The following is a 27,084-nucleotide window of genomic DNA, read 5'->3' as shown; positions in this document are numbered from 1 at the left end:
TACCGAGACATGCAAGTCGTCAGGACCCTCAATTGGAGTCATTCGATGCTAATTTTGCTTCTTGGCCTGATGACTGTGCTCAGATTCGTCTCACCTTTTGAAGATGTTCAGCGGGTATCGAGGATAAATACACATGGCTTCCCTGCCTAATAATGATAATCCATAAAGTAATGGCAATTCTTTATTTAAGCCATGGCCTCCAAGTGACAATGCTCAACTTGATAAACAGTATCCTTGCCGTAGATCCAGTCAGGACGTTGAGTGCACTGGCTACTGGATGGTTGGTATGCACTGACTTAACAGTCTCATTAAGACGCTTGGAATAGTGGCATGAACCGTTTAATAAATTTGAGATCACGAGCATGGATACAAGGGGTAGATACAAGATGCATATTTACAGTCAAGAGATGTTGCCCTTCAGAAAAAGCGAAAGCTCAATGCGTCAACTGAGTCACGCAGAGTGAGAGGGTTACTTTAATCTTCCAAATCTAATAGACGTTCGACCCACGGAGGAGTGAAGAGAAGAACGCATATGCTGAGATGGTGTGACGAGTCACGTAGGTATAAGTATGTTTGGATCTGGAATCGTTAATCTAGATCATGTTTCTGGCTTGACTTGTGCCAATAGCCGCTAGTATTGGTCATTATCATTATTCAAAGAACAAAGACAAACTGCTAGATCTTGCGAAAGCAGCAGCAAGCTGGACTGTATCCTTAGCTCCGAAAACGCCGTCATAAAAAGATTTTGTACACATAGCAAGACGTGCAAGAGTGGGACAGATTTCGGAAGAATTCTGGAACTCTTTTCACTTCATGCTCATATTCGCCCTAGATGATATTAGTATCAAAGCGTTGGGTTGTAGCAATGGCTGCATACTGGTCCAGGCCCAGGTAATCCGCGGCGGCCAACAGCTCAAGGCAAAGCTCGACCGGAATATCCATGTCGGGAACGTCTTCGCTGTTGCGGTAGCGGTACCAGTAGTGGAAGTATTCGACAACCTTATCAAGGACCATGGCGCTGTTGATATATTTACCATCAGCGTCTTGCTCTTTCACACGTGGATTGTTCCAGCAGAGACTGAGCACAACCAGGCTTGCTTGGTGCGTTTGTGGTCAGGTCAAGTGTAGTGAGTACTCATGTAGCCCAACCGAGAAAGTCTCGGATGTTCTCTCAAAAAAGCATCGTGAATTGTCATCAATCCACAGAGCAAGCCATCTGGAGGCGACAGCGTGTTGGCAATGACGACCTACCTCATCTCCTGAAAAACACAACGAGCCTCTTTGGCCTCAGCAAATTGACTCCTCACGTCGAGCATTCCCTTGATGATGGGGCTGACCAGAGCAGCGTCGCGGAGGACGACGAACTCGAAGCCATCGCCAGAGACGAGAGTGATGTATTTGCTGGGTGCTTGGGCATTCATTGCTCCTGAGGTCTTTTCTTTACCGGTGACGGCTTGTGTTGTGTTGTTGTGTAGGATGAAGAAGAGAGAAAGGAAAGGAAGCAGAAGGGCAATTTGTTGGGAAAGCTCTGAAGAAAAAGACAGAGAGTCTGGATGGGGACGAGAATGGAGAAGAGACGAGCTTGGACCAGGTCAGTCACGATAAGAGGACAAAGGAAAAGGGAACTTCCATGGCTTGGAACCGGCTACCTAAAGGCCCTGGACCAAGGAAATTTTCTCGTCAGCAGGTGCACGGACCAATCAGTGCCGTCATTTTCAGCTCCAGCGATTCACCTCCAGAGTCCACGGGTGGGCTAGGCTAGGTCAGGTACAGGTACAGGTAACTGCCCGCTACTGCCCGCAACCACTGTAGCCTCCACCCTCCCCCAATGACAGTTGCCCTGTCAACATGTTTACTCGGGTAACTTGGTGGTGCAACAAGGCCACACTAAGACCCGACTTGACTCCCCATAGTCCTTCCGCTTGTTGGACTTGACCAAGTAGTTTAAACTTGCCGCAAACAACACAACCTACCTAACTTATTAACTCAACCCAAGACAAGTCGAGACAAAACTATCATCCATCCATCCATCACTCAACCACATTGAGCCTCATTAGCTCCAGCATTCCAACTCAATTCGCGTCGCATTAGCTTCAGCTTCCTATTCCACTCTTCTCCCGTATACACATATCGCATCAGGGCACTCGATAGCATTATCCTCTCACACCCCGCATCAACAACACACGAGCACTATAGTTCCGACAACTTAGGCGTATCTCAAACAAGGTCACCTTTCCACTCATCGACCTACTGCACACTAAAGGCAGAGCGATTCTAAACAGACTCGCGCTCGCACCCCGCGACTCACTCTACAGCCTTGCGCCCAAGCATGGCATCATCTCACCAGTACCGCAACTCTTACTTTGACACCAACGAACAGTTCCGACGTCAAGAGCGCACTCGTTCCAGCGAGGGTACCGTCAGCACCACTATGAGCTCGTCGACGGGCCGCGAGTCGGCAGCGACTCACGTCACAGACGCGCCCACCTTTTCCAAGAAGATTGTTGTTGTCGGTGATGGTGGCTGTGGCAAGACCTGCTTGCTCATCAGCTATAGTCAGGGTTATTTCCCAGAGGTAAGCGACCCCTGGCGACCGCTACTGTTGGGCATCAATATTAACGAGACAGAAATACGTGCCAACCGTCTTTGAGAACTACATCACCTATCCTATCCACTCTGCCACCGGTAAGACGGTGGAGCTTGCATTGTGGGATACTGCCGGTCAAGAGGAATACGACCGTCTTCGACCTCTCTCATACCCCGAGACCGATCTTATCTTTGTATGCTTCGCTATCGATTGTCCGAACTCTCTCGACAATGTCCTCGATAAGGTATGTGACCTTCGCCATCTCTCAGTTTTACGACATGCTAATTATTTTTCACCAGTGGTACCCAGAGGTTCTACACTTTTGCCCATACACTCCTCTCGTTCTCGTTGGTCTCAAATCAGATCTTCGCTACAAGAAGACCTGTATTGATATGCTCAAGACACAAGGCCTTACCCCGGTTACTACTGAGCAGGGCATGGCGTTGGCTAAGAAGATGAACGCACAGTACATGGAGTGCAGTAGTAAGGAGATGCGAGGTGTCGACGAGATCTTTGAGCAGGCCATCAACACTGTTGTTGCCAACGATCGGAAAACAATCGAGGCCGCAGCAGCCTCGGGCTCTTCCAAGGAGGGAAAGACATCATCAACACCCGGGGTGGGGCAAATTAAGAGGAAGAAGAGAAGGTGTCCAATCCTCTAAGGCACCCACGACTGGAGATGGATGAATGAATGTTTTCTTGGATTTGAGGAACTTTCCTACTCATCAATGTCTTCCCATCTCTCTTGTCATCTTCTCCTGGGGAGAGGAGACCGGGAGGGGTAGCAAGAAAGGCAGCTCGGTGGGCCAGCATTAAAAGAGTTGTAATGACCATCGCATGAATACTGTTTTTATAACGATTTACACTTACGTTATTTCTTTACCTTCATTGCTGTTTTAACACTGGTAGGATTTTCCGGTAAGCAACAGGCCGAAGAGACGACATCGCGGGCGTTGCTGGGAAACACTTCCCTCCATTACCTATCTACCTACTTAGGAGATGTATCTCTACGGCATTGGGGATATAGTTTTGGGATTGAAAGTATGGCATGGCATGGGAGGAAGCGCGCACATTTGATTTTGAAAGTGTCTTATAAGATAGGGGAGCAACCAGAACTACAGGCCTGTTTCTATATGTATTGCATCATCGGCATCAAGCAGGGTCGAGGTGCCAGGTGTTTTGTTGGCCTTTCTTTTGTTAGTGTTTCTGGCGTGGTTTTATTGAGCTGATAGGATTGTTGGAATAAAGATTTAACAAGTAATATTGTGTGCCCGTCCTGTGATATCATTGTGATTAAGAGTAGAACTGTCTGTCGCATGAAGAGAAAGGAACCCTCAGTTTAGTTATATAGTACCGGAGTCACTCATGCATCGCGACGAATTATTTCAACGTATTCTATACTCGACTTTCTGGATTCATCGTCATCATAGCTGAGTTACCAGCATAGGTATTCATTTCTACCTCATGGCTCCTAGGTGTCATGAGTGACACCCTTCAGCTGCCTCATATCTTCCGCTTTCTTCCACTGTTATACACGTACGTCTTATTTTATGTACAAATGTCCCAACTCTCTTGAAACTTTTCTTCTCCTAACCAAGCACCTAACCATCATACAAGTTGAAAAAAAAATGACCATCATGAGGGGAGCATTATACAAGGAACCAACGCCAACCGATAACCGAGTTTAATAGTACACGCGTGATGCGAATTGTGCAAGGATGATGTGACCGACACATCACCTCTCATATTAGAGTCGAGATATGCGTTTATTTGTTCTTGACGACACCGACCTTGGCGGCGCGCAGCACCCGACCATTAAGCTTGAAGCCCTTCTGTTGAACGAAGAAGACGGTGCCGTCCTCCTTATCAGGCTGGGGAGTCATGAAAGTAGCCTCCTGCTCGTTGGGGTTAAACTTCTCGCCCTCAGGGTTAAGACGCTCGAGACCGTGCTTCTTAAGGGTGTTCATGAGAATGTCCTCGGTCATCTTAAGACCTTCGTACAGGTTGGCGAGATCCTCGAGGTGCTCAGGTCGGTCCTTGGCGTTGAGCTTCTCCTGAGGAACCATTCCAAGGGCGCGATCGAGGTTGTCGACGCTGTCGACAAGGTCCTTGGCGAACTTCTGAATAGCGAAATCCTTGGCAGACTTGACCTCACGAGTAGTGCGCTCTTGAAGGTTGCGGAAGTCGGCGACAGTGCGCAGGCACTTGTCCTACAAGATAATCAGTATTGTCAAAACAATTTGAGGCTTTTTGATCGCCACATACCTTCCAGTCCTTGACCTCGATGTCCCTGGCCTGAAGAGTCTTCTTGAGCTGAGCGACCTCATCGTTTTCGCCTTCCGCGGGCTTCTCTTCAGACTTGGCTTCCGACTTGGCCTCCTCGGTAGGCTTGGCCTCAGACTCCTTGGCGTCGCTGTACCATCTCGACACGGCGGGCTGGGCGGATCTGAAAGTGAAAGCAGGCGCAGCCTGGAATTGCGACTGAATGAAAGGTCGGGGGACGGCGACCTTGGGAGCAGCTCGCAGAGCGCGGGACGAGGTGGCAATGGCCTGGCGGAACATTGTGAAGTATATGGGGAAATAAATTAAAGATGTATGGAGGGGAGGAGAGTATGTGACGAGTGAAGGTTTAGTGAGGAGAGGCTGGTGCACTTAAGTAAAGTGTGCAATGGCTTATGGTAGGTGGACTATCAGGAAGTTTAGAGCTCCGAGTTAGGACTGAAATTTTAAGCTGTCGGCATGATTCGCTTCTCGCATGTCGAAGGGTCGCGCCGGCTACTGTTCCGGGGACGGGAAGCTTCCATGAGCGCTGGAAACCCCCACTTTAGCAGGGCATGATGATCTAGGGTAGCCGCGGATCAATGAAAGCCCGCTGTTGTATCATCGACCCAATTGACGTTTCCTTGAGGCTGTGGAGGCCCACTGTTTTGCTGGTCTACGTCGTGCTCTGGCAACCTGGAGGCTAAGGTAAGGTAGCTACAGTTATTGCTATCCATTTGCTTCAAGTCCACCCTCAACCAAACAAGTTCATCATAACAACTACTATCATTCACCGAATCAGCGCTTTCCCCCCGTCCGCATAGCGCATACAATTCTTCATACGAATCCCCCCGACAAAGAAAACCACATACTTCACAATGGCGGCGGCCGAATCGGCGAAGGTCCAGGAAGCGCAGAAGCTCGCCAAGTCCGACCCACGAAAGGCTGAGGCCATCTACAAGGACATTATCTCCAAGGCTCCTAGCACCACATCTGATGCCGCTACTCGCGAGTATGAGTCTGCGTTGATCAGCCTAGGAGAGATCTACCGAGATGAGAAGTGCGCACCGCTTCACGACCGCTTCTCCTGTGCCCCGCTAACAATTACAATAGGAAAACGCAAGAATTGGTGAACTTGGTTAAGGAGAGCCGGACAGTGTTCTCTTCGTTTGCAAAGGCCAAATCGGCCAAGTTGGGTATGTCTTGAAAACCACATAATCTTGCGCCCATGCATCGCAGTCAGCTAACATGGTGACGTAGTCCGCCAACTGCTCGATCTCATCAAGGAAATCCCCGACAGTACCGATATCGAAATCTCCGTTACCAAGGACTGCATAGAATGGGCAACCGCTGAGCGACGCGCGTTTCAGCGACAGGACCTCGAGGTCCGCCTTGTTGCCCTCCAAATGGCCAAGCAATCCTACTATGAAGCTCTCGGCTTGATCAACAACCTCCTCCGCGAGCTCAAGCGCCTTGACGACAAGCTCCGTCTCGTGGAAGTCCAGCTTCTTGAATCAAGAGTTTACCACGCCCTCGGCAACATTCCCAAGTCCCGCGCTGCACTGACCAGTGCACGAACCAGCGCCGCCAGCGTATACACCCCTCCTATGCTACAAGCCAACCTCGATATGCAAAGTGGTATGCTTCATGCTGAGGATAAGGACTTCAACACCGCTTTCTCTTACTTCATCGAGGCTCTCGATGGCTACCACTCCCAAGATGAGAGCACCAGAGCTCAGGCTGCACTGCAATACATGCTCCTTTGCAAGATCATGCTTAACCTGGTAGACGATGTCAACAACCTTATGACCTCGAAGCAAGCACTCAAGTACGCCGGCAAAAACCTCGAAGCTATGAAGGCCATTGCTCGCGCCCACTCGAACCGATCACTAGAGGAATATGAGCGTGCACTTTCTTCCTACCGCTACGAGCTTGGTAGCGACGCTTTCATTCGTAACCACCTTCGTCGCCTCTACGACGCCATGTTGGAGCAGAACCTTATCAAGGTTATTGAGCCTTTCTCGCGGGTAGAGATCGACCATATCGCCAAGATGGTTGGGCTCGACACTCAGCAAGTTGAGCGAAAGCTCTCCCAGATGATCTTGGACAAGGTTATTATTGGTGTTTTGGACCAGGGCGCTGGCTGCCTCATCATCTTTGACGAGACTCACCGAGATGAGTCGTACGATGCGGCTCTTGCAACCATCGAGAAGTTGAGCAGCGTTGTGGATGTTTTGTACACAAACCAGGCGTCTATGCTGGAATAGATTAGGCCACCCGTTGTATGTAATATGTCACAGTATCTTAGACTAGGCGTTTCAAGAGGGAACACGATCGTCTATTCTGATTAATGCTTGTTTTTGTTCATTGTTGTATAATACTGTGCCTGTGACTCCTAATGAATGACCCAAACCTATACAGACAATGCCTCAACCAGTAAAAGGGTATTGAATGAGCTAACATGGCGTGAAAAAAGTACAAACGATGGTTCGTATCTGGTATCTCCAAACGACAATAACCTAACCTAGGTAGTCATGAAACAAAACGCCTCATGAATGCTAAATATGCCATACTTCGTAACTCAATGCAAAAAGAAAACATGTGACAGAGGGATAATCTCCGCATAGTTTAGTGGAACATAACTCGTCCAGTTCCGGAAGAAGCCTCTTGACTTCTCCTCCGCTCGCCCAGAATCAGGGCGAACAATCGCTTGGCCAGAGCCCCCTCATCCCAGCCGCCGACTTGGGTCTTGAAGGCATCGACGCAGTCCAGGTGCCAACGCTCCAGCGTCATGGCCTCTCCCTGGCTGCGAACCATCTTTCCAAGATACTTGTCCGAGCAACGCTCGTAATATGTGATAAAAGGGCCTTGGCGACGCTCTTGAAGCAGATCATCGAGCAGAAGCCAATGTTTTCGGGTCCAGACCGTCTGTGACAGAGGTTCGGGACGTGTTTGTTTTATAGGTAGTCCCGAATTAGACACAGGGTTTTCAAAAGTGTTGTTTTCTTTGTTGGTAGTTTGGCGAGGCGGTAGTCTCACACGCGGCCGTTGAGCACCGTTGCTAGCCTGCGATCCTGCCGAAGAGTTTGAGAGTCGGCGTTGATGGCGGACCTTGGCCTGCTCAATAGGAGAGAGGACGCTGCTCGTAAACTCGACCACACGACCAGGAGTATGAGGTTTAAGTGGAGAACGTAGACTTGATTTAGTAGGAGAGGCGTTTCTCGGGGGCAATGGTCGGAGAAGCGGGCGGGGAGCAGGGCGAGGAGCAGGTTTAGCTGGGGTTGGTTCCGGAGAGTCATCACTGGCATTGGATGTCTCTTGTGTCCATCTGTGAATATCGGCGTGAGAGAGCTGCATCCGCGGTGGAGTGGGTGCTCCGGTAGTAGGAATAGACTCCTGCTCAGGTTCGGGTTCAGGGACAGTATTTTGAGTTGATGCCTTGAAGAAGGACTGATTGAGCCGTCGACGTTCAGGTGTAAAATTCGCTTTCCGAGGCACTGAGGGCAGCTCAGTAGGCTGAACTTCCATCTCATCATCAACTTCCGCCTCCGCGTCATCCTCCTCTAGCTCTTCCTCCTCAGTATCATCCTCCTGTTCCCTCTCTTCTGGTTGTTCAGATATTTCCTGCATCGATACGTCGTGCTCTTCATGTGCTGAAGATGCCTCCGAACGGTGAGCTGGGGACGACTGATTAGACTGAGAATATGTCTCTTCTTCGGAGTGTTCAGAGGGTTCTCGTCTCGATGCGGGTTGAGCTGGGCGGACGGGTGAGAAGAAACCAAGCCTTGGCTGCCCTCGAGGCGCAAGCTCTTGTTGGGGGATTTGCGGAAACATGGAGCTTGTCGGTAGCGTCTGTTCCATCACAGGCTCAGGGTCGGGTTCAGCAGGCCGCGCCCCGAAGACAGACATCCTTTTCAGAGGTGAGAGCTTATCTAACATTCCTGGGATGATTGCGGGAGACGAGAAGAAGTTCGACAGATCGAATCGATTCGCTTTTGCAGTTGCAGGAGCTTGGCTGGGTTCTTTAGTACCCTCCTTCTGAGTAACAAGCGAATACTCTTCTGGTTGAGCCGGTTCTGCAGGGGCAACTTTCATAGCATCCGCCTCAGGCACAACGTCTTCTTCCATGGGTCCTTCGTTTTCGTCAATCTCGCTCATCGTTCGCTGCTCATCACTTGGGACCCTCTGAGTTTCGCGAGCAACTGGTCTCTCCCACCGGCTGGGCAATTTGCCCCGTCTGCGGTAAGGTGATTCTGGCTTTTTCTCAACCCGTGGTTTAGGAGCTGCACGAGGACTTGACCTTTGCGCCTCAAACTCCCACAAATCCATATCGTCGCCTGCATCTTCAGTCTCGTCATCCGGGACGTCCACTACCCCGTCTATCTGGCCATGGGAAATTGGTGGGGCCTCACGTCTTGTTGTTCGCGCGAAGGCATCAAGAGGCACATCTCCACGAAGGCTGGGGCTAATGGGGCCTTCGTTCTGCACCCAGCTCATGCCACCCTCACTAGGGGCCTGGAAACGCGTCGAGCTGGCGGCAGAATCTCTAGATGCAGTCCGTCTATGACGTGGCGAGGAAGTGCGACTGCTCCTCTCGAGAGCTTCCATAAAACTCTGCTGTCCTGTGTGTCTGCTATTGGTCCCAAATGGATCTTCATATGCCTCGTCGCCCTGAGGAATTTGGCCAACCTCGGGGAAAGCACGAGACTTCCCGGGACTAGCACTCGGACGTCGCATGCTTTGAGACTCCCTTGGTCCCAATTCCCTGCTAGCTGAGCTCCTGAAGGGACTGCGCAAATGTTGGTCACGGGCCTCAGGTGATGGAGGATCCGACGTCACGCTTTGTAAAGCACGTCCTGCTCTAACAATAGGAGACAGCGTAGGGCGCCTGGCCCTCTCAGACACCATCTCGGGTTGAGATTGAGGTTCCTGAACAGGCGACGTGAGCTGATTCATTGGTGTCACCTCTGGCTGCTGGATCTCAGTTTCTAAAGACAGCCGAGGATGTTGTGGTTCAACAACTTTAGGTAGCTCCTGTACCACTTCAGGTTCCGCAACGACAGGGTCATCGATAACTGTTTCCTCAAACACTTGCTCATCCACATCAGAGTGATCACCAGGCTCATCCAAGAATTGGTGGTCCTGATCATCCAGATCCGAATGGTCATCGGGTTCTTGGGCAGGGGCATCAAAATCGATCAGAAGTTCATCGCCCTTGTCCGCCTGCTCCTCCACGATTTCATCGATGATCTCATGCACAATTTCCGGGGGCGCTTGAACTTGGCTTATAGGTTTAGTTGTGCGATTTCTCGGCGAAGAACCCCTGGATGAGACTGATCTGGTAGAGTTCCGTGAGGCAGTTGCTGACTTCTGATTGTTGTCACTTTCAATTCCAATGTTCGGAGGCGTGTCGTCAGGGGTAGGAAGACGCCCTGCATCAGAACGAGAGACGGCGCTTACATTAGAGGCTGCTGTCGGATTGGCCTCGTTTCGTTGTTCCTCTTCAACCTCTGGTTCCTCAACTCCTCGGTCTTGCTCTTCTTGAACTTCTGGTTCCTCAGGCTCATCTTCGAGCTCGATAAGTTGTGCGTCTTCCATTTGAATATCCTCTTTCTCAAGTGATACCTTCTTAGCAGTCGCTCGGGGACGGCGGGGTGTAGCTGCTTCCAGTACAGCATCAGGGATTTCTGAGAAAGAATCGTCATAAGCGTTTGAGTCTTCGTTTTCGAGGTGAGATGCGTCATATCGGTGGGATGCGAGAGGAGATCCACGGTATCCAGTGGTTTCAGGGACGTCGGGCGCGTTCGACTTTAGTAGCACTTGGTGTCGCAAAGGGGAAGAGCCTGGTCTCCGAGGGCTTTGAAGCCACCTTGAAGATAGGTTACGGTTAGGTGAGAATGTTAGGGGTGGGCGAATGGTAGATTGTCGAAGATCCTGTTGGGATTTTGCCGGTGCGGTTTCTTTGGGTGCTTCGTTCTTATCCCCTTGCTTGGCAGTTTCTTCATTCGTTTGTGGCCTATCGCGATCCTGTAATGACTGCCGTAGCGATTCCAAAGTATTGTTAATAATCATGCTCGTCTCTTCGCCTATATCGTTCTCGGTATGTTCCTGCATTGAACTGCGCAAGCTCGCCTGTAACGATGGGAGCGAGTCCATAAAAATCATACTAAAGTCTTCGCCTGCTGCAACGGTATCTTCGGGTCCAGGTCGAGTGTCGCTTTGAGGCTCGTCTGCAGAAGAAACGTCGCTCCCGGCAGGTCCGTATCCATAATCTCCAAAATCCGATGATTCGCCATCTCGGCCATGCTCTGGGCTCGAAGGAACGGGCACAGCTTGTGTTGCGCGACTTGCGGGTCTTGGAGTTGGTTCATCGTCCAATGTCGCCATCCAGATATCCGAGTCGGGTTCTGAAGTTTGGGCAGCCGCGCTATTGTTCGTGGTCCGGTTTGCGCGCAATTGATTTGCCTCGGCTTCTGAAGGTGTGATTACCAATGTCACGTCGTTATCGGCTTGAGAGTCGTCGGCGCGCATCGGAGGAAGATCGAATCCATCGCTGGCGAATGTGATATCGTCGACAGGGACGTCTTGTTGGGCGCTTTTCAGATCTGAAGTCGCCTCCTCTATTTCCTTCCCTACATCGCTAGGCGGCTCAATGGATCGATTCTTCGGGGGTCGGCCTCGTCGTTTCTTGCCTGTTGTAGGCTGTGGAGTATTCTCCTTCTCTGCCGTATCCGTATCTTGTGATATACGTGCCCGCCGTCGCGGGCTTCCTGCTATTGGTGTTCCCTTTCTTTTTGTTCCTGCGCTCGGTAAAGGTGTACCATTGTTTTTTCTCGGGCGACCTCGTTTTCTTGGAGTCGCGTCAGGATCTTGCACCTGGTCCTCAATCGTTTGTTTTAACGGAACGGTCGTAGTGGTCGCCATTTCTCTCCGTCGCGCCACCGGCAAGTAAGGACTATCTTGAAATAGTTTTCGACGCGCGCTGCTCGGTGCTGCCGTCACAACTGGTTCTTCCGTCTCGACCGTAACTAGTAATTTTTGGGGCGCCTGATTATCTCCAACTTCGAGTTCAAAAGTCTGCTTCCTGGGCGACGTTCCTAATCCTCCGGATGAAAATCGACTGGATCGTTGACTGCTTCGTACTATTCTGCGCGTGGTTGAAGGAGGCATAGCACTTAGAGTCTTGCTTTGACTCCGAGGCGGCTGCTCAACGGTATCATTTAGTGGATCTGGCGAGGACATAATATCCGCGCTGGGCGTGTTCATATCGGCCAGCGAGTGCCAGCGAACAGAGAAAGAGTCGGTATTAACGGCTAAGCTTTTGCGCTTTCGCATCGACTAGTGCTTGATTTAATCATTCATGGGTTGGAATGCAAAAAAAATAAAGTGCCGAATGCATATATGCAAGCGCGCACTATTACCGCCCGTTCATGAAGCAAAGCCAACCCGCGGTGTGCGTTGGATTTTGACCGGGGGGGACGTGGCGGGCGTGTTGACATTGAGCCTGATTAGGAATAGCGTCGTCGTGCCTTTGTTCTCTGGTTCGCATCTTTTGTTTCTCCCTGGCTCCGAAGCTTGCTAACAGTGCTCAGAATAACTACCTAATTAGGTTTAGCGGCTAAGCTCTGCCCGTAGGGCACTGCACGGTAAAGATCTCTAGTTACCGGCCCATGTCCTTTCTTTCCCCACGTCACATGCAGGGAAGTGACCTCATTTTCAGATGCGGAACAGTGGCCGACTTTTAGGGATGTCTTTCTCGGTATCAACTCCCGTCCCGACCTCGGTATATTTAGGGAGCACCCTCCTGTAACGATCTTTCTTCCCTTCTGTCACCAGGAGGAGGTCCTTGTTCTTTAAGCTGAGACATCCTGCCATTGCCGATACCGAGAACAGGCCTAGGTACTTCCATTTCCTCTTGGAGCTGTCGAAGCAATAATCTAATACCAGCCAGACCTTAAATATCCATAATTAAGCACGGCCCCGCGCAACTGTAGGATCCCTTCCCCAGGTTTTCTATTATACATTCTCCAATTCATTTCATTTCCATCAACTCAATTCAATCTAAGCAACAAACTTTTTACACGGCTTTCGCTTAATCTTGCTTAAATACTTATATACATCTTCAGGAAGCATCATGTCAGACAACGCCGAAAAGGAGACTACTCCTCAGATCGACTCCCCTGTTACAAAGGTCGAGATTACACCAAACAAGGTTGAGATCGAAAAGGCGCCCGAAGTTCCCGCCATCCCCCAAAATGACAATGTCGCTCACGCTTTGGCTGGCGCTGGAGGTGGCCTTTTGTCCATGATCCTGACGTAAGTATCGAAGATGCTTGTAACATCCCAATGCGACGCAATGCGCTAACAGTATCAAAGCTACCCTCTTATTACTCTCTCTACACGCGCCCAGGTCGAGTCCAAGAAGGCCGAGAGCAATTTCAGCGAGGCTGTTGGTAACATTATCGCTCGCGAGGGTATCTCGGGTCTTTACGCCGGTATTAACTCGGCCCTCTTCGGCATCAGCATTACCAACTTTGTCTACTACTACTGGTACGAATGGACCCGCGCTTTCTTCGAGAAGGCCGCTGCTAAGGCCGGTCGCGCTGGCTCCAAGCTCACTACCGTTGAGTCGATGATCGCCGGTGCCCTTGCTGGCTCCGCTACCGTTATCATCACCAACCCCATCTGGGTTGTCAACACCCGAGTCACTACTCGCCAGCAGGAGAAGAAGAAGGATGTTGAGGCCGGCGAGTCTTCCCAGCCTGCCAAGGCTCCCAGCACCATCGGCACTCTGCTGCTGCTTCTCAAGAACGAGGGTCCCCAGGCCCTTTTCGCTGGTGTCATCCCAGCTCTTGTCCTCGTCATTAACCCCATTCTTCAGTACACTCTGTTCGAGCAGCTCAAGAACACGGTTGAGAAGCGTCGCAAGGTGACTCCTACTGTTGCCTTCTTCCTTGGTGCCCTGGGCAAGCTGTTTGCTACTGCGATTACCTACCCTTACATCACTGTCAAGTCTCAGATGCACGTTCAGAGTGGAGGTAAGAAGGAGGGCTCCTTGGCCACTCTTTCTCGCATCGTGCGTGAGAATGGTTACTCCGGTCTCTACCGAGGTAAGTACTGCATTATTCCCTACACTTGGCCATTCGCTGATTGTCATCACCAGGTATTGGACCCAAGATTACTCAGAGTGTGCTCACTGCTGCTCTTCTCTTCGCCTTCAAGGACGTCCTTTACGAGCAGACCGTGCGTCTCCGAATGGCTCAGGCCGCTCGCCGACGCGTCGTCGCTTAAACTACCTTAACGTTAGCTTAAGCGCTGGTCCCACAAGACCCATCGTCTTATCAGTGTATTGAAACATCCAATCATTTTCAGTATCCCGTCCAATATCGAAAAGCATCTGCGGTGAGAATGCATTTGGTTATCATCTTGGAATTGTTATTGTGGGGATGGCGTTGCGTTCTTGGTTTCTTTGGTTTGCAGTCCGCTCAAGTAGAGTCAAGGCTGGCTGCGGAATAGCTGGTTAAGGAGGTCACTTTCATTTGGATACCCAAATGTATGTTTATAGTTTCGAAATACGTATTGAAATCTATTTGATTCTTTTTGACTCGTTAGGTATTGTTATATATCTCTTAAGCAGGGATTACACGAGGCACAATCCACCAGTCGTGATAACACTTATCCGGAATTGGCACCTCGGCCTTGATCGAGTCCTCCGCTTCCTTCTCCAATGCCTTCTGGACTGTCGTGATTGCAAGTCCTGTTGCGATGCATGCCTTGAGGGCGTTCTTCTTCGACGTAACCCATTTCTCGTGAGAGCCAACCGAGAACGCATCCCTGGCAGGCAACTTGCTTAAAGCTTCAAGTCCTTGCTTCGCACCTCGAAGTGCCCTCTCTGCATATCGGAGGATATCTACTGTAGATGATTCTGGCTGCGCAGTACCCTCTGTGAACTCTTGGAAGTTAGGTAGAGGTGGGAGACCAATCGCGGCAAATGGTCGCATGCGGAGATCAAAACGTAATTCGTCGTTGCTGTACGGTCGTGGAGGAAGCTTGATCAGCTTCAGTCGTAGCAAGATCGTGTAAACACATGATAGCGCATCCGACAATTCCCATGTAACAGCTGCATCAAGAAGCATGAGCCGAGTAAAAGCAAGAGATCGTTCAAGCTGGCGATCGACGGTAGGATCTCGAGGTCTGGAGGGCGCACGCGACTCCTCGACCTTTCGTACGATAAATGATTTGATCCTTTCGGCGTGCTGTAGCCTCCATTTGGCTAGGTAGTTGAGATACCAGTACATGCCGGCAAGTTCATCTGGCTGGTAAACTTCCAGCTCGAAGCCAAGCTGCACGATCGTTTCCATTTGGCGAATCTTGTACAAGTACGTCCATGAAGAAAGTGGAAGCGACCATGTCTCTACCGGAACACTGTTTGTGCCGGTCAACCGCTTCATGGGCTCCTCGTTCAACTTGATTTGGATGTTTTGATCAATCTCTTCTGCGTCGACTTGAAGGTTCTCCCAGTCCCTAATAACGTGACAGAGCGTGCGTCGCACACGGCATCGGTTCTGGCAGTATGTCCTGAAAATATCAAGAAAAGGTTGTGCAGCTCGTTTCCGGAAAAGCTCCATTTGTTCAGCAACTATAAACCGGGGATCTTGAGGAACCTCGATTTCATCATTGCTGCGATCAAGTTGAATGCTAGCTGGTAGGGTCACGATTGAAAAGTCGTCGTCCAGTAACTGGCGGATGCTCATTGAACCTAAGATTTCCATCTCGTTAAATAGAAAGGTCTGAAGCAAAGTTCGCACAAAGACCAGCGGTTGGGGCTTCTTGGCTTGGAAGTAATAAACGAAGGTCTAAGCACTGTCAGTACGAATTTGTCCGAGGAGAATATTCCCGCTTACCTGTAGAGATTGAGAGTCGGTGTAGTTAAGGACATCAATTAGTTCAGCGCCATCCTTGAACAATCTCGACAAGTGCTCGAATGCATCGTCGAACTTTAACTGCACAATCGGCCTCGGAGGCATGGTACTGGCAAGTCTGCGTTGTAGCTTGGCGCTGAAAGCCTCGTCAACAGATCGACCTAGCTCGTGAGAAGACTTGATCGCAGGGAGGAGATCGAGACATTGCAGCCATGGTTTTCTCGCTACATCGGGTTCCCTCACATGCTTGGGGCATTCCGTAGCATCTAGGAAACACGATCTTAGCTGCAGCCGTTGGTCCAGGGCTTCTCTGAGATCATCGCTGATTTCGTTCAGTGTACCGAGTAGACTTCTGGCCTCTTGGACAGACTTTTGAATGTCTTCAGGTTGTATCTCTGCAAGAAGAGTACGATGGTACGTGTTTGTCACAAAATCTTCTTCCTGTTCGTCTCTGTCAGCCGAGTCAGAATCTCACGACTTTCTGTTCGTTCTCACCTCGTAGTAGTGTTCTGATCTGATTCGCTCGTTCACATAGCCACAGGCCTTTAGCAAACCAAGACAATACGCTCTCAAGATTTCCAGCATGCTCGAATTTCCGGAAGACTCAGCGTTGGAGTTTCGGACGAAACGGGCATCTTCGACAGTTCGCGGCGTGGGTGTCAGAAGGGCTTCGGCATACACACTGGTGAAGAGTGTCTGCGACAGAGGATATCCTTGATGCCAGGCCATCTAAATAGACAAATTAGTTTCGGGTCTTGCTAGGTAGAAAAAGCACTTACTTCATGACAAAGAAGCTGATCTATGATTCCCAGCACTTCCTCGGGCAGAAGTGGCCGAGTAACATCGTAGAGCTCCTCAAGCTCATCGGTTGACTCTACGCAACCGCTATCCATCTTAGGGTCCATGATCTAAGTGCGTCAGCCTTAGATCTGGTGATTGAATCATTGAAATCTCACTTCAAGAGCCGCAACGGACTCAAACAACGTAAACATGTCATCTTTGACGAGATCTCCGGGTGCAAAGGCTACAGTAAGAGTCAGTGGATGGCGGGGTCATGGTGGGAGTACCAAGCACGAAAACTTACTGTTGACAGCTTCTGAGAATTTATCTGTAATATCGACAGGAACTATTCCCACAGTCCTAATATCTGGAGGTGGCGGAGGGGGAGGTTCATATTGATAGTCCAGCGATAATCTCGCGATATCTGTGCCTTCGGTCAGACTTTGACATCACATAATTCGAGGTTCAGGTAAGGTATTGTTGGGTACCCACCATCGGGAATGCCTGAGTCGGCCATGTCGATTGAGTAAAGCGACAAGTGATGGGATTATGAATTAATATTTTAGCCCGAGCACCATCTGTGTGGGTTGAGATCTGTGTTGACAAGAATTCAGTATCATGTGTTGACAGGAAGTTAAGCTGTGAGAAGGGATGTACTATGTCCTATCTCCCAACCATGATTGATCATGGCTCCACCACTACGTACTACTTACTTGGTGATTGTTGATTTATTTGAAGTTTGGTCGAAACAACATTATGGCAATGTATTGGTTAATAAATTTTGTGAGAAAGTTTGGACAAGACCATGGTAGAGATATTACGACAGAGTGAGTTGCTAATGCGGTCTTCATCTAACGCTTTTGTGGAGAGTTGTCGTCGTTTCGGCTGTAGCCGGAATGGCAGAAAGTTGAGATATCTACGTTCCACTGCGACCATCACATCACATCACGATACAATTCGTTGGACATTATTCATCACCAGCAATTCCTGTTCCTCAATTGCAATCGTAGTTTTGAGTGACTGTTATATTGTAGCAATCATTAATGATACAGTGGCACCAGGTGCATGCAGTCGGCGGCTCTTGGTGAACAAGTTCCATGTCATCCCAACCGAGCAGCCCCCCTCAGGCGCCATGCTTCCAAATTTCCACGCGCAATCATTTATCCCGTTCGATTTGCTTAAGCGGCGTTCTCGGCGGCGATGGCAGCGTTGGCCTTGGCAAGGTCCTGGGGCTCACCCTGCTTGCCGTTCTGTTGAGGTAATTACCCGTTAGTCTTTTGTCGCTTTATCTCGATAGTCGCAGGTTCAGTGTCGCCTTACATTCCACTTGGCGAATCGCAGCTCCATCTCGCCTCGGCGCTCGGCAGCGATTCTCTTGTCCTCCTTCAAGCTTCGGCGGACAACGCGGGCGGCGATGCCCAGGTAGCGGTTGTAGCTATCGGGAAAAAGATGTTAGCTTCTCGATGCTCGGGTACGGTCGCTCGGCGGGCAGGCGATAAAATTGGCGATGTCTAAGGGTTCAATTGACGTACGTAAGACCAGCGGCTCTCCACGCAGCAGGCATATTGGCGGTGTTGGAGGTTGAATTGGGAGGGATTGGTTTTGATAGTTGGTGATGGCTGAATCTTTGCCCCGAATTACCGGACGACGGCAGAGCTAGAAATGGTAGCCTTAGGCCGAATTTGCTGCTAGAGCCGGGAAACAACCGGGAGGTGATGATGTCACGTGATATAAGCTGGTGTTAGTGTAGCGGGAAGACCCTTGCGTACCTGGATCTAATCAATTTACGGCAGCCATCTCACCTATTCTCACGAGCTAACAATCCTTCTCATTAATCCTTTTCGTTAAACATTGTTCTGTTCTCAATACGAATAATAGACACAATCATCTTCAATTCCTTAGTCATGATTACTCGTGTCTTGTTAAGCTTAAGTGAAACAACATGCTTATCTCAAATATGCATGGCTTGGCCAAGGGTCGTGCAGCTTCAAATCAAATAAGCCGTGAGACACATCACCAAAAGCCAATAGTAGCGGCATCAAGACAGCAGGGGCTACTATAGAGGCGGCCGCCCAATAAGCACATACCATTGGCCTCTGTGCTTATCCTGCAGCTATTCAGCTTCTCCTCATATAATGGTGCTGGGTTGTCCTTCTTATCCTTACAACTTCTGTCGTCTCTCTTGAAATGTCTTTTATCCCTTCTGCTCGACGTCGGCGACCGCAGGAGTTTACCCTCCCCAATGGGAAAAGGGTGATTGCCTCTCTTCCAGAGGACGTTAACGAGTTACGTGAAAAACATGGAGACCTTTGTGATACACAGATCGAAATTATTATCCATGGATCACCAGAACACCACAATTATCTCAAAGAGACACGAGATCACCATGAAGGTCGTCGTGATCACTTTCGTCGAAAGCATGGCCCTGCTTTTGACGAATGGGAAGATATGCAGAGTCAGCTCGATCTAGTCAATAGCCACCTGGAACGACTCTCAACTAGCACATCCGGTCTGAATGCCAACTTCGACAAGTTTGGCTACGGCGCTGAATTGCGAACTTATGATGATGACGAGCCTGCACCTAATGTCGACTCATCAAACATGTCTACGTCTGACACATTATCAGTTGGCTCTGGTGGGGGTCAGCCTCGATTAGGGGAGACCATCAAGCTCTTCAAGAAGCCAGTCATAAAGCAATGGTTTCACAAGGGCCTGCTGTGGCGTGCTTCAGACAATACTGAAATTATGGCCATCGAGCTCTTCTTCGATCTTCTTTACGGTGAGTATTCCAGTGCTACTATGGTAGCCATGACCTAAACAAGATCACAGTCGGTATTATCCACGTCAATGGTGAACATGTCTGGGCAGAACCGACCGGCAAAGAGCTTCTGCGCTTTGCGATTACGTTCATTATGTCTTGGAAAATCTGGTCCGATATCACCTTGATCTTGAGTTGGTTCGAGACAGACGATGTCTTCACTCGGCTTGAAATTCTGTTTGAGATTGCATGTCTCTTGGGGTACGTGGCCTTGGAAAGAAATAAGACGTTTACTAACTGAACAGGTTCTCGACCAACATGACATATGCCTTTTACGAGGGCGAACACAACACATACACGATGCTGGTGTCTTTCTACGTTGCTGCTCGATTTAGAGGTATCGTGCATTTCCTATATACCGCTTATCTTCTCCCAATGGTTCGAGGTGTTATGGTTTGTCAGGCTATCAATATCATCATTCCTGCAACTATTTGGATCGCCAGTATCCATGTTGAGATGCCTTCTCGACTAGGACTTATTTGGGTTGCTATTGCCTTGGATATGTGTGGTCAAAGCATCTTGACGGGACTATTTCAATGGGGTCGGACAACTTCACAGCCTAAACGGTTTGCGAGATATCTTTCTGGCCTTTTTGAATTCTTTCCAGCCGTCAACATTGAGCATCGAGTTGAACGGACCAATGCCTTTGTTTCTTTGGTGTTTGGATACTCTGTTATGGGACCCATGTTCCAGAGTCATGGAGGTTATACAGTCGATGTATTTCTGGGTAAGGCTATTCTTGGGCTTTGCCAGGCATTTGTCTTCAACTGGATCTACTTCGATGTCGATGGAAGCAACATCGATGTACACGCCATCAGACGCGCTGTATATACTTGTGAGTCTTCAGGTCTACGTCAGCGTTCTCGTGTTAACTGTTGTAGCTTCGATATGGCACTACGCTCACCTTCCCTTCATCATGGGCTATATCCTCGCATCTGCTGGATTATCTAAGCTCGTTCTGGTTGCTGACACACCGAGCGCAAACCCTGAGCATCTGACAGATCACTACATCGAGCGTGCAGAGCCCGAGATCGCCAATGGAATCCGGTACTTTTATTGTCATGGTCTTGCTATCGCATTGCTTTTCATGGGAGTCATATCAGCTTGTCATGGACATCGCCACCCGTCAACTCGACGCTTATCTAAAAAGACTCGGCTGGCCAACCGGGCACTTGTCTGCCTCATCCTCTTCTGCTTGCCCTTGGCCAAGAGCCTCAATTCGTTGAATCTCGTTTCCATCACTCTCGCATTGACCACATGGGTCTTGCTTCTTGAGTTGTTTGGCAAGTCGTGCCGCAATGACCCTTTTATTGGTGAGAAGCAAGGATGCTCGGTGCGGTACAAGTGCAAGTGCAGCAAGAAGGATCTTGAAAATGCGAATCTGGACGAGAAGCCTAAGACTGCTTCGGCAGAAGTCCTCGAGCTGGGACCTAGAGAGAAAACTGCAGTGGTTGATGTACAAGACTGAGCAAGTTAAAAGAGGAAGGACATATATATTCTTAGCGGCTACTGTCTCGGATATCTCAGAAGAACTCATCTACACTTAAACCAAACTATCGCTATTTAGTTCCAGCACATGAACTAAGTCACCGTTCCAACAAATCAAGGACCACCAGATGCACCTCCCATGATCACCATAGTCTGGTGCATTCTTCTTCTGTCGACTTCCTTCTTCATCATCGATACACAGCTTGCAACAGCAAGGATCTCCATCTCGATACTTTCGTCCTTCCTATCCAGCCACTCGCGCAGATCAAGCATGAGTCGCCCTCCATTTCCAGCAGTACATTTTCTTGAGCCTGGAGTGCGGAGTCCATTGCTACGCACGAACTGACCAACCTTGCGTCGTCGCTCTTCCTGCTTTCCGCCTGCTACGGCTACTTTCATAACCTGGTCAAGGATAAGCAAACAGTCAATTTCTTCGCCAACAGAGGTTTGTGCGGCGCGGCGTTCAGCACGGGAACTGTACCGCCACTCGAAGGTGCCTAGATGGGTTCGCATGACTACACTGCGAGTAAAGACGCCCTTGCAGCTTATTTCGATTTCCTCAGATTGTTTGTTCTGAGATGTTCCGTTCTCAAGACGAATTTTGGGGGGCTTGCCTGGCCCGAAGCGATATGTCGTGGTACAGAGTGGTTTCTGTACTTCATCTTTTGCTCGTGCTAGGAAGCATGATCCTGAGTTACGAGCCGGTCGAATGGAAACATATTCGGCTTCGTCAATATCGCCTGTTGGTCCAACGTTGAAGATGTAGATAGGGTCTGGGTGTGGTGGCAGAGGCAGGCTGATGAGAGGAAACCCTGGTGCCTGGATCTGAAGTTGCTTAGTTGGGTAGAAGACTTCTGTATCCGAGGTTGAGGCGATGTTGTTGTTGTATAAGGTAGTGTACTCGGGAAGAGAGTTTGTGGAGGAGGATGCTAGTGAGATGCGGGATAGCTCTACAGCTTCGGTCTCATACTCAGGAGGGGGGTTCGAGTATGTGGAAGAGCCACCGTTGAGGTATGATACTGAAGTCGGCATTGTTTCCACCTTTGTAGGCATTTTGATCTTCTCGAGTAAAGTAAAAAGTGTCTTGCAGTAGTATCTTCAGTGTAAGTCGTGTAAGTGCTTGATCACTCTCCTCCATCTCCAATCCCCAACCCGGGACAAGCGATATATATACACAACCAATTCTCACGAGCTCCCTCATAATGATCACATTTACGATGTGATCTTCGCTGAAACCGAAGAATACGGCGCTATATTCCTCGGACAGCCCAAGGCATCTTTCAGCCCTGTGGCAAGCTCCTTAGGTTGTGATTGGTCAACTTATGATCTACACTCCACTCTGGGTACAATACGACGAATGCGAGAGTCAATTAGTGGGGGGGCTTTGAAGAGGCAGTGCCGAGACTTCACTAGTAAGAGCAAAGAGAATCGAGAATCGAGATGGAGGTAACGCCCGAGTAATATGAGGTCAATCATTAGGCTATTTTGTGATTTCGGTTTAAACGATTGGCTTTAACTCAAGGTGTAAGTGGATCCCAAATATGTATTGAATAGTGCACATTCATGGTGTAAGTGAAGTCGCAAAATCATTACTTATAGAGCTTTGTTCATATTCTCATGATACCGTACCGACTCCGTCAGATCATTAGCACTAACAAGATAAACTCATGGAACTCTTCCAAAGAAAGTAATATCACGGTCAAGTTGCTCCTCCACCCACATCGGCCATTGATTATACGCCTGGTGCTCCATATCAATACTCGCATTGAGATACTTCAACCACCGAGCGAATCCAGGATCAGTATCTGTCTTTCCCTCTTCAGAACGACTCTTATCCGAGACGTTCCTCTCTTGTCCGCTGATAGGCGTCATGATTTCGTTGATAGAAATCCAGTGCGAGTGGAGAAGCAACATGACTTGGTTATCTGGATTGATGAGGGCTTGGAATGTCTCGTGGGGGAGAAGCATCCACCAGCCGTATTGTGCTGTGTACGCTTTGTAGGCTACAAAACCCAGTCAGATGGTTATTAGTAGTGGATATTTGAGACTTACCGTCCCAAGAGTTGACGTAGAACTTTTCGACTATCGTCATGAGATGTTGGTGGTACTCAACCTCAACGCCCTCTTTACACAACGGTTTAAGATTCGTGAGAGCTTCGACCGCAGAATCAGTATACCCCTTCTGGATAAGAGGAAGACCCTGCATGAGAGGTTCAAGCAGCGCATCTTGCTCTGGTTCCATCGTGTTTCCAAATATTGGCTTTATACCACGAAACATCATTTGCATCCCTACAATCATGATACCCCGGATGAAAGTCAGATACTCTGCTAGCCCATCCTCGAGACTGACTGATTGGAATGTCAAAGCGTAGCAGGTGGCTACCATAGCGTTGGCCTCCTCGTAGTCCATTGAGGACTTGGCTGTTTCTCCGAGGCGTTTCTTTATGGCTCTAATGGCCTTTATGCGGTGGTTCATAGCTGATGAAATGAGACTGGGGTCGTTTCTCATGAGTTCGGATGCTGAGAACCCTAGAATTGCGTGCATGAGATATTCGTGCTGGCAACATCAGTAACTAAACGTTCATGACTTGAAGGGGAACATACGTTATGTGCAATACAAGGAATCTCATGAGTCCAAACATCTTCTTGCCTCAACGGATGATGAGGATAGCATTGAGTCAGAAAATGCTGAAAGAAGCGCATGTCCTGAAGACTAAACAGCGGAACCTGGTTATGCGGCTATAACACTTAATCAGCTCCGTATCAAACTTGACTGTCGACTGATGAATACCTGATGTGTGATCTGAGGCGCAGAAGGATATTCGCACTTCAATCCTGTCTTTGTACAATGTCCACACGCAGGACGAGTCTCCTGGCACTTGATACGTCTCCTCTTGCAATTATAGCATCCTCTCCTGCTCTTAGTATGACCTCTCCTCTCAAGTCGCTGTTTTTGCAGTGACGTTACTCGAACGGCGACTTCACCGCTGGAATTTGATGTTGAACTTGGCGGGGTTGCCTTGTCTGATGAGGAGGATGAGGATTGTTGCTGGTTATAGGCGCTTTCACCGAAGGACAAAGGGTCAGTTTGGAGAAAGGCACTATAGTCAAAGTCAGGCTGGTCGGGGAATGAAAGTATTCCTGGCATGAAGTCTTGTGATATGTCCATCTTGAAGTTTTTGTGTCGTAGAGTTACTGTTTAGCCGATGATGTTCTTGTAGATCCAATGAGGTGCTTGTGATATAGGTTGAGTCGACGACAGTATATCCTCTCAGCAGTCGACTGTATGTTGTTCAACGGTCACACTAATTAAATAATTGTATTGGAAAGATGAAGTTATCCAGACCCAACAAGAAACTCACGAGGTGTCAAGTGCTTGATAGCTTCAACATAGCACCCACGAATCAGCATTCCATCGTCACGTGTAGAAGCTAGTAGTGGTTGATCCTACAAAAGTGGCTTGGACTCTGCCACAATTAGTTGAATGGTCTCTTCTATCATTCGCTGCAGTTGCAACTATCCCTAACAAACAGGGCGAGGCGCAGCGGGTCATCATTCAGCCGCTCTCTCGCATTATCATCCCTATTTGGGGGGCAGTGCGATATGCAATTGTTGTTAGACTGAGAGACGTTGATTTACTATGAATCTGGGTGGATCTGACGGTTTTACTCAGCCGTTTAAAACAGATAAAAATGACGTCTATTCAAACTGTCTCTTAATTGAAACTCAACTATCGATACGTCCTAATCGATGAGGCGGGGCCCCAGTTTCGAATAACTTAAGCCATTGTTGGCGTTTAAGTTCAGCCTAGAATGATTCGAGCAATAACACGGGAACGATCCATTTAATTACAGTAGACCCAAGATTGATATGAACCTCAAACATGATATCTCATTTATCTTGATTCTGGATCTAGGCTATGGTGTTTTTGTTTTATCTTGAAACCCCAGCTAGGTAATGATTAACGCGCGCCTGTGATCGTCAGCATCTCATTTCCCAGAGACTAACACCGGGCGCTTCCATCAATACAACGATTGGCAATCATCCCAGCGTCGATCGTAGTTATTTAGTCTACCTGAAAGCCTGGAGCTACGTTACGGTATGTTTCTATTTGGAGAACTGGTTCATTTACCGCCGTTCACCGTTGATGCTGATCTCCCTTGTTGGTTTAATCGAGGCTCTACGAGAAGATTGTTTTTGAACGGCAATCAGATGTGAAAGCAGACATCTCACCATCAGGGAATCGCAACTAACGTGACAATCGATACTGCAATGGCAACAGGTGATTGTAATGTTGATAAAAGCAACATTGAAAAAGCATGTTCTCGGGTTGCGATACAACGAGTGGACAACAACAACCAGTAATTCATACTGAGGATCTTACCCTATACCAAGACGAATTGATATTCCATCCTCGAGGCTTGAGCCGTATAAGTTATCTCGCCTACCAAGACAAACCCACTGCCTTTTGCGGAGGCCTCTCCAGTCCCTGGAGCAAGCTATAATTCTAGAATCACGGTGTTGCGGGCTGCGTCGTCTCATTCCCGTGTCCAAGGAAGGCCCCAACTCAACATCCCCAGATAGTAGTGGGGCCATACGACAGAACGCTCGTATAAACACCAAGGCTAATATCCCACTCTATCCATCGTACTGAGAGATTGGACATCGTCTAGGTCTCTCTCAATGCGGTGTAGGACAATTCATCCAAGCGCCTGTCACTCATCGAATAATTAGATAGAAGATACGCACAACGTCCAGTAGGAGCCCCTAGAGCTCGACGAGCTTTGGTCGATCAGGGATCTCCTGACGCGATCTGGCCTAAGATAAGATGAGCTGCCCCATGGCTCCATAACTTATGGGCTGAAATCGCGATGATCAGTACGCACAAGAGCCGGTCGCTTGAGAGACAGACTTTGTTGTTTACAGTGAGGCTGGAGGTAGGCAAGTAAACAATTCCCCTGAGTCTTCCTTAGAATATGCTTGTAGGCTTGCTACCCGAAGGAACATCATTTAATCAGAAAGATCACAAATTAGCAACACGTCAGCTTGACCGCCACATGTCAATAGTCTAGGTGCCAAGACGAGATGAAAAATAAAGTCCGTGGCCCTTATTAGCCTCCTATGCACAAAGAGTGCTTGAGTGTGTGCTTCTTTGTGCTTGAACTTTGGATAAAGGCAAAAAATGCAACCATCCCTTATGCAGGGCAATCGCAAACTCTGCCCAAAAGAAAACGCCAACAAAGAAAAACAAAAACAAAAACGAAACTGACATTGTGTTCTTTCAAATTTTTCTTTTCTTGTGTGTTCTCAGACCACAAAGCCAAGTTGTGCTGGTGGGGATAAAGCGGTTGAGGATGTGACCCTCCCATGCCCTTGGTGTGTTTGGACCGGGGAATCGAGAACCAAGCTTTTTGTGCCAAAAATGGCTCAACCGTGGTTCTTGATTCCGTTTGCAGAGTAACCTTGCACGGTATCCTTCGAGGGTCCGATCCGCCGTCAGTTCCCCGGGGGTTACAGTGACAGCGAGACAGACAAGAGCTCGAATATTGACAAGGATGAATCATGAACTGAGAATGTCTTGTTCGTGTGGCGGCGGGACGCAATTTCGGAAGGTGTTTCACGCGGCGGATGCTAAGAGAGAATTAGGCTTAGTAGCCGACGTGGCCCTGTGCAAAGGTTCAGGTGTCCCAAGAGGCTGGTCTGGGACTTTGGAACAACTCCAGAAAGCCAAGCCTGAGACTGTGCGTTCAGACTTCAGAGTTTTTGGCGGTGGCACTTTGGGTCGTTTCTGTGCGTTGTCGTGCTAGCACTGGCACTGACAATTTGTGGACGTCATATGATGGTTATCGTGCGTCGTGGTGTGAGGCAATTGGAATGTCCAAGAGCCTGGTGATGCATTGTACCGTAATTGCGATATGTAGGTTGTGCTTGGTGGTCGACGTCCTGAGGCCTTGCATTCACGACGTGGGCTGGGCTTGGCACGAGAATAAGCTTGAGCAAGGCGAGACTACCATCGAGCATCCTGGGTAGGATCAGCTGCTTGCTTCCTACTACGGTAGTAGGTCAAAGTCGATAGTACACGGTCTTGTCCGTCCGCTCGTTCAAGGCGTTCTCGAAAACAGCTGAAGCGAAAGGAAGCGTCCAAGTGCCGGCAGGAAATTCGGTCGGCCAAGCTTTACTGTCTTGGCTTAATCTCTGTCTGCGAACGGAACCGTTTGTTTCTTATACCA

The 27,084-nt window shown here is 49.1% G+C and overlaps 11 protein-coding genes across 11 annotated transcripts; 4 read left to right on the top strand and 7 right to left on the bottom strand.

Moving 5' to 3' along the window:
- Window positions 1–806: 806 nt before the first annotated feature.
- FIESC28_08653 (uncharacterized protein) lies at window positions 807–1,421 on the bottom strand (the record flags this gene model as incomplete). Its single annotated transcript, XM_031162791.1, has 3 exons — window positions 807–828; window positions 878–1,018; window positions 1,252–1,421. The coding sequence occupies 3 exons, from the start codon at window positions 1,419–1,421 to the stop codon at window positions 807–809; spliced, it is 333 nt and encodes a 110-aa protein (XP_031013153.1).
- A 908-nt stretch (window positions 1,422–2,329) lies between these two features.
- Window positions 2,330–3,249, top strand: FIESC28_08652 (uncharacterized protein; the record flags this gene model as incomplete). Its single annotated transcript, XM_031162790.1, has 3 exons — window positions 2,330–2,575; window positions 2,628–2,831; window positions 2,887–3,249. 3 exons carry the CDS (start codon window positions 2,330–2,332, stop codon window positions 3,247–3,249), a joined length of 813 nt encoding a protein of 270 aa, XP_031013152.1.
- Window positions 3,250–4,353: 1,104 nt separating this feature from the next.
- Window positions 4,354–5,149, bottom strand: FIESC28_08651 (uncharacterized protein; the record flags this gene model as incomplete). Its single annotated transcript, XM_031162789.1, has 2 exons — window positions 4,354–4,797; window positions 4,853–5,149. The coding sequence occupies 2 exons, from the start codon at window positions 5,147–5,149 to the stop codon at window positions 4,354–4,356; spliced, it is 741 nt and encodes a 246-aa protein (XP_031013151.1).
- Window positions 5,150–5,724: 575 nt separating this feature from the next.
- On the top strand, window positions 5,725–7,113 carry FIESC28_08650 (uncharacterized protein; the record flags this gene model as incomplete). The annotated part of the gene is made up of 3 exons (XM_031162788.1): window positions 5,725–5,906; window positions 5,960–6,042; window positions 6,107–7,113. The coding sequence occupies 3 exons, from the start codon at window positions 5,725–5,727 to the stop codon at window positions 7,111–7,113; spliced, it is 1,272 nt and encodes a 423-aa protein (XP_031013150.1).
- Window positions 7,114–7,474: 361 nt separating this feature from the next.
- FIESC28_08649 (uncharacterized protein) lies at window positions 7,475–12,112 on the bottom strand (the record flags this gene model as incomplete). Its single annotated transcript, XM_031162787.1, has 1 exon — window positions 7,475–12,112. The coding sequence occupies one exon, from the start codon at window positions 12,110–12,112 to the stop codon at window positions 7,475–7,477; it is 4,638 nt and encodes a 1,545-aa protein (XP_031013149.1).
- An 868-nt stretch (window positions 12,113–12,980) lies between these two features.
- On the top strand, window positions 12,981–14,137 carry FIESC28_08648 (uncharacterized protein; the record flags this gene model as incomplete). The annotated part of the gene is made up of 3 exons (XM_031162786.1): window positions 12,981–13,162; window positions 13,223–13,956; window positions 14,010–14,137. The coding sequence occupies 3 exons, from the start codon at window positions 12,981–12,983 to the stop codon at window positions 14,135–14,137; spliced, it is 1,044 nt and encodes a 347-aa protein (XP_031013148.1).
- A 338-nt stretch (window positions 14,138–14,475) lies between these two features.
- FIESC28_08647 (uncharacterized protein) lies at window positions 14,476–17,065 on the bottom strand (the record flags this gene model as incomplete). The annotated part of the gene is made up of 7 exons (XM_031162785.1): window positions 14,476–15,702; window positions 15,751–16,209; window positions 16,264–16,497; window positions 16,548–16,676; window positions 16,725–16,792; window positions 16,853–16,972; window positions 17,041–17,065. 7 exons carry the CDS (start codon window positions 17,063–17,065, stop codon window positions 14,476–14,478), a joined length of 2,262 nt encoding a protein of 753 aa, XP_031013147.1.
- A 661-nt stretch (window positions 17,066–17,726) lies between these two features.
- Window positions 17,727–18,112, bottom strand: FIESC28_08646 (uncharacterized protein; the record flags this gene model as incomplete). Its single annotated transcript, XM_031162784.1, has 3 exons — window positions 17,727–17,798; window positions 17,869–17,983; window positions 18,081–18,112. The coding sequence occupies 3 exons, from the start codon at window positions 18,110–18,112 to the stop codon at window positions 17,727–17,729; spliced, it is 219 nt and encodes a 72-aa protein (XP_031013146.1).
- A 623-nt stretch (window positions 18,113–18,735) lies between these two features.
- On the top strand, window positions 18,736–20,834 carry FIESC28_08645 (uncharacterized protein; the record flags this gene model as incomplete). Its single annotated transcript, XM_031162783.1, has 4 exons — window positions 18,736–19,327; window positions 19,378–19,567; window positions 19,612–20,201; window positions 20,248–20,834. The coding sequence occupies 4 exons, from the start codon at window positions 18,736–18,738 to the stop codon at window positions 20,832–20,834; spliced, it is 1,959 nt and encodes a 652-aa protein (XP_031013145.1).
- Window positions 20,835–20,968: 134 nt separating this feature from the next.
- Window positions 20,969–21,907, bottom strand: FIESC28_08644 (uncharacterized protein; the record flags this gene model as incomplete). Its single annotated transcript, XM_031162782.1, has 1 exon — window positions 20,969–21,907. One exon carries the CDS (start codon window positions 21,905–21,907, stop codon window positions 20,969–20,971), a length of 939 nt encoding a protein of 312 aa, XP_031013144.1.
- Window positions 21,908–22,519: 612 nt separating this feature from the next.
- On the bottom strand, window positions 22,520–24,023 carry FIESC28_08643 (uncharacterized protein; the record flags this gene model as incomplete). Its single annotated transcript, XM_031162781.1, has 4 exons — window positions 22,520–22,857; window positions 22,907–23,411; window positions 23,459–23,593; window positions 23,646–24,023. 4 exons carry the CDS (start codon window positions 24,021–24,023, stop codon window positions 22,520–22,522), a joined length of 1,356 nt encoding a protein of 451 aa, XP_031013143.1.
- Between the last annotated feature and the right edge of the window lie 3,061 nt (window positions 24,024–27,084).

Source organism: Fusarium coffeatum, assembly GCF_003316985.1.
Source record: "Fusarium coffeatum strain FIESC_28 chromosome Unknown BRIP53273_contig_206, whole genome shotgun sequence".
NCBI classification, from domain to species: Eukaryota; Fungi; Ascomycota; class Sordariomycetes; order Hypocreales; family Nectriaceae; genus Fusarium; species Fusarium coffeatum.
This window is presented reverse-complemented; position numbering and strand designations above follow the sequence as displayed.